Here is a 5,536-nt window from a genome sequence, read left to right on the forward strand (position 1 = left end):
TCTTTACAGGGGAAACCAGAGGGTGGATGACTAGCCCGAACCCCTTTTTCTCAGGAGTGGCTCCCTACCATGAGAGGACAGGTCCAGCTTCTCGCCTGGGGCTGGGAAGAGTAAGAGCCAGCCGAGGCTGGTGGGGGCAATGTTAGGGCTTCCTGAGCTTCCGTAGGACGCCTTCTAGGCACTTTCTTAGCCTTGCTTAAGGGCCAGTCTTGGGCCAGGCACTAACCCAGTTGCTCAGCTGGGCACCCAGAAGTAAGCTCAGGAGCCATCCTCTGCAGCAGCACAATGTAAATCAGACAGCATGAGCTCAGTAGTTATTTCAATATTGCAAGGTATCCTTGAACCTCTACTACAAAAATCAACATCTTGGTTTACTTGGAAAAAAAAAAAATCATGCCCCTATTTAGTACTTTTTCTCATACAGAGCCAGTTTTCCCTTCCTCCAGTCAACAGGATTATTAATCTCCCCAAAAAGATTTGAGGGCTTGCCAAACATTTAGGTTTTTTATGCCAGACCTTTCACAATTTATGGGGGGGGGGGGTGCACCGAAATGTCCCTGCAATGCAAAGAGCTGGTACTGGCAGAAACACAGATGGCTTGCGAACCACTCTGCTGCACAGAGAAATTTAGTGGAAGCAGATCCCTACATCTAGCCATCACTTCCACTCTTGCGTTTTGAAAATATCAGAAAAACGGAAAAGACCGGCGACTTGGCAAACCCCGAGCAGGAACCACCGTCTGCGTCCTTGGGATCTCAGCAGGCGCCGACCCCAAACCGAACCGATCGTGGGAAACCCCAGGGAAAGAAGGTTTCTTGCACGGGCTCAGGATTACTGAGTGCAGGCTGCAGGGAAGTACCTGGAGGGTGGGGGATAGCTCTTCGAGAGGACTTTCCAGCCACTCAGCGTTCATCAAACGCTCCCTGACAATGACCCCAGTGGCTCATCGCAGGGAGTTTCTCTGATGAACCCCAGCTCAGGGTTTAGGTGCCTAGCAGAGGACAGGCTAGTTCTCTTTTCTGGTCTGACTGGCTTGGAAATTCCCCGCGCCTGACCCCGCCCCTGAGAAATCCCCTGCCAGCGTTTATAGGGCGCCGCGGCGGCGCTGCCGAGCGCACAACAGCTCGAGCTCACAGTCCAGCCCGCCAGCGACACACACAGCCAGGAGGCCAGCGACACCGCGGCGAGGAAGCCGGCGACGCACAGGGTGAAGGCACTGCGCGCAGCCTGAGGCCGAGCGCACCTGGAGCGCGCCATGTTCCAACCGGCCGAGCGCGTGCAGGAGTGGGCCATGGAGGGGCCGCGGGACGGGCTCAAGAAGGAGCGCCTGCTGGACGACCGCCACGACAGCGGCCTGGACTCCATGAAGGACGAGGAGTACGAGCAGATGGTGAAGGAGCTGCGGGAGATCCGCCTGGAGCCGCAGGAGGCGCCGCGCGGCACCGAGCCCTGGAAGCAACAGCTCACGGAGGACGGAGACTCGTAAGTGCGCGGGCCAGGCAGCGGGGCGCGGGGCGCGGGGCGCGGGGCTGGGGCAGGGGGCGAGGGGCGCACGGAGCCCGGTGCAGGCCGGCGCCACACCCCCTCCCCCTCCCCTTCCCCCCGCCCGGGCGATTCCATTCGCGGGGGGCGGGGACGCCGAGGCCGGGGTTGCATAAGGCGGGCGGGATTTTCTGGGCCCCGGCGGGCGCCGCGCGGCCGGGAGGGGAAGTACAGGGCGTTCCGGCCTGAAGAGGGGGAGGGGGGCCAGGCCGGCGCCGTCGCGCAGGGGGTGGGGCCCGGAAAGTCCCTGGGCGCCTGCCAGGAACACTCAGCTCATAATAACCGCGCGGAAAACACCGCGGCCTCGGCCTCCAGAAACCCCGGCCTTGCGCAATCCCCACAGCCCGGCCCCACGCAGCGTGCTCACCACCCCGGGGGGTTTCCCTCTTCGCCCTCAGGTTCCTGCACTTGGCCATCATCCATGAAGAGAAGGCGCTGACCATGGAAGTTATCCGCCAGGTGAAGGGTGACCAGGCCTTCCTCAACTTCCAGAACAACCTGCAGCAGGTGCGCCGCTCCCCTGCTCTCTCTGACCCTGATCGCGAAATGGAGCTGGGTATAGCACAGTCGCCCCCAGATCCTTTCTGGATTTTCATTTACTGCTTTTCATCCGCCCTGGCCTTTGAAGCACAAGGCAGCCCACCCCCTAGGAAATGAAGAACATAGCACTTGTTTGCTAAGGTCTTAGTGATCCACCTGGGGCCCCTGGAATTGCCTGGCCCCCTGCACCTGTCTGGGAAAAGCAGTGTCCACAAGCAGAAGTCAGGAGCTTGGGGAACTCGGGTTGTGGGTTTGCACCATGGCTTATCCTCTTCCTGTTCCTCTTCCGTCTGCAGACTCCACTGCACTTGGCTGTGATCACCAACCAGCCTGAAATTACTCAGGCACTTCTGGAAGCTGGCTGTGATCCTGAGCTCCGGGACTTTCGAGGAAACACCCCCCTACACCTTGCCTGTGAGCAGGGCTGCCTGGGCAGTGTCGGAGTGCTAACACAGACCTGCACCACGCAGCATCTCCACTCCATCCTGCAGGCCACGAACTACAATGGTAAGTCCTGCCTGCCCTACCTGAGTATAGGCCATGCAGTGGACAGGGTGGTGGTGGGCAGACCTAGGGCAAGAGCTTAAGCTCCCAACCTGAGAAAGATTTTATAAGGTTCATTTAGAACCTCAATACTGAGTTCTTAAAACTCAGAAGACATGTCCCAGAAAACGGTAGGAGAAAGGTTCTAGATCAGGTGTGAGGGTTGAATAAGTACTCATATATAGCTGCCTTTTGCTCTTCTAGGTCACACGTGTCTGCACTTGGCCTCTATCCATGGCTACCTAGCAATCGTCGAGCTCTTGGTGTCCTTGGGCGCTGATGTCAACGCCCAGGTGAGTGCATCGTGCTGCCACGTGGAGGGGTCGGGCTCCTCTGCAGCAACACTCCCATGCCCTGGTTGCAAGCAGCAGTTCCAAATGCAGCCATAAGCATCTCAATCTCTTTCGATCTCAGGAGCCCTGCAATGGCCGGACAGCCCTCCACCTCGCAGTGGACCTTCAGAATCCTGACCTTGTGTCGCTCTTGTTGAAGTGTGGGGCTGATGTCAACAGAGTCACTTACCAAGGCTACTCCCCATATCAGCTCACCTGGGGCCGGCCAAGCACCCAGATACAGCAGCAGCTGGGTCAGCTGACCCTCAAAAACCTTCAGATGCTGCCGGAGAGTGAGGATGAGGAGAGCTATGACACAGAGTCAGAATTCACAGAGGACGAGGTGAGTGTCTTGACATCTTCAACACTGCCCAAAATAAGGAGGGCCGTTCTTACTGTCCTGTCTAGGGACCCTAGAACCATTGGTATAGGGTTTCTTACTCCTCAACTGAAGTGTTCATAACCAGTATATGATTGTTTCTCTTTGGTTTTAATAGCTTACTTGGGGAGCTGGGGGGTGAACCAGGCCCTCATAATAGTAGGCACGTCCTTCTTACTGAGCTTTACTGCCAGAATAGCTTAACTACTTTTTTTAATGACATTTGAGAGTCTCACTTTGTAGTCTAGGCCAGCCTTAAGCACACTAAAGAGCCCAGGCTGGGCTTGAACTCAGTAATCCCCTTGCCTCAGCCTCTGGGATTATAGGCATGTGCCTCGGTATCTGGCTAGCTTTTAAAAGTAGAGGAGTATTAAGAGGAAAACTGCCCCCAACTGCAAGCTTCATTATATTTTGGTTATGGAGAAAGGAGTCCAAGAATACTTGATTTATTGCCAGTAGCAGCCCTCTAGTCAGCCCAAATTCTTTGGCAGAGTTCCGTAAGTTTAACATGTCTTTTCTTTCTTCTGTTTTTAGCTGCCGTATGATGACTGTGTGTTTGGAGGTCAGCGTCTGACGTTATAAGCACAAAGTATCAAGGACATGGACTTGTATATTTGTATAAAAAGAGAGTTTTATTTTTCTAAAAAAAAAAAGAAAAGAAAAGAAAAAGAAAAATGTCCGAAGGGTATTCTTACCATCACACAGCACACGTCCTGGCCCTGGACATACTGCAGCAAATCAGTCCTTGTTTTATAACTTTTGTGAACTTGGTAGCCTAGAGAAGCAAAGAAGATCTTTGGGGTGCAAAACTAACCCTGTTTTTAACTTGGCCTTGGTGGGGTTTGGGGAGAAAGCTGTCTAGAATTTGATGAAAGGACCAGATTTATTTATTGTGCTTTAGACTGAGTCACCATGAAGCTAGTGGCCAAGCCTGGTTATATCCAGATAACAACTAGGTGGGCGGTGCTGCGGGTTAGAAGTCACAGTCTGTCAAGGTTCCTGTTGCGCTCCTGTAAATGGTGTAGATAGTGTATCTTGCTGGTAATTATTTTGGTACTTCTGAGATGTATATTTATTAAACAGATTTTTACAAAAAGAGTTGTGCTGATCACTGACTTGGGGCCATCAGGGAGCACCATTCTGAGAGTTGTAGGGTGCTCGGGTAGAGGTGGGGGCAGGGTAGCATGGAGCATTTTCAGAGAAGGGTTTCTCACACATGTAGCCTGCCCGCCTAGTTTACAGGCAACCCTGGGCTGTGTGTGGGAGGGAGACTGTTGCAAGCGTGGTAGGAAGCCCCAGTCAGCAGGGCAGCAGCACACGGCCTGGGCTCTGGCTGGCAGGTTCTGTTGTCCTGTTTTCTCTTGGTTTAGGCTATCTCAGGACTTCACTTCCGCTCTAGGAAAGTGTGTTAGACAAGAGAATATTGAAGGTTTTTGGTTTCTGCCAATTTTACACTGAGCTATACCCTTAGCCCTTTTTATTTTGAAACAGAGTCTCACTCAATTGCCCAGGCTGGGTTCAGACTTGTGATCCTCTTGTGTCGGCCTCCCAGAGTGCTGGGGTTACAGGCTTGTACCACCATGCCTGAATTCTGAATTCATATTTTATAGTTATGGGAAGATTTGACCTGTAATACTACAAGTTCCTAAGGATAGAGAATCAAATGGGGCAGCCCTCACATCTGTCAGCAAATGCTCTGCCTCTGAGCTCAGTTTTCTCATTTAAAAACTGGGCTGGTACAGGCATTGCACAAGACAGTGCATAGAAAAATCCAGGCAAGTGCCAGGCATGTAGTTCTAAAGGAAAGTACAAGCTATGGCCCAACAAACACCCTGTATTCCATAGTGGAAAAACAAATCCAGAGGGAATGGCTGGTCCAAGGTGACCTTGCAGGGGGTGGGTGGTTTACTTACTGTTTCCAGGCAATAAAACCCAAATGCATTGAATCCCTGACTACCTATGTCGCTATTGGCTGTAGCATAAAAATGACAAAAGCTTAAAGAATCTTCTTTAGCTCAGTCTACTAATTCTACTGAATGATCCTATAGATTTCACAATAACTTGTGAAAGGTGAGTTTCAATGCTCGTGGTTGGTGCTTTCATCCCTGTTGTGTATTACATTCCTAGGTAGAAAGGAGTGAGATTTAAGACATTCTCTAAAATCCAAAGAGGTAGTGGAACACGGTGGTGTGCACCTGTA

The 5,536-nt window shown here is 52.5% G+C and overlaps 1 protein-coding gene across 1 annotated transcript; it reads left to right on the top strand.

Moving 5' to 3' along the window:
• The first annotated feature begins 1,098 nt into the window (after nt 1–1,098).
• Nfkbia (NFKB inhibitor alpha) lies at nt 1,099–4,430 on the top strand. The gene is made up of 6 exons (XM_023721827.1): nt 1,099–1,482; nt 1,941–2,049; nt 2,379–2,589; nt 2,830–2,918; nt 3,040–3,300; nt 3,871–4,430. The coding sequence occupies exons 1-6, from the start codon at nt 1,256–1,258 to the stop codon at nt 3,916–3,918; spliced, it is 945 nt and encodes a 314-aa protein (XP_023577595.1). The 5' UTR covers nt 1,099–1,255; the 3' UTR covers nt 3,919–4,430.
• The last annotated feature ends 1,106 nt before the right edge of the window (nt 4,431–5,536 follow it).

Source organism: Octodon degus, unplaced genomic scaffold, assembly GCF_000260255.1.
Source record: "Octodon degus isolate 3935 unplaced genomic scaffold, OctDeg1.0 scaffold00086, whole genome shotgun sequence".
Lineage (NCBI taxonomy): Eukaryota > Metazoa > Chordata > Mammalia > Rodentia > Octodontidae > Octodon > Octodon degus.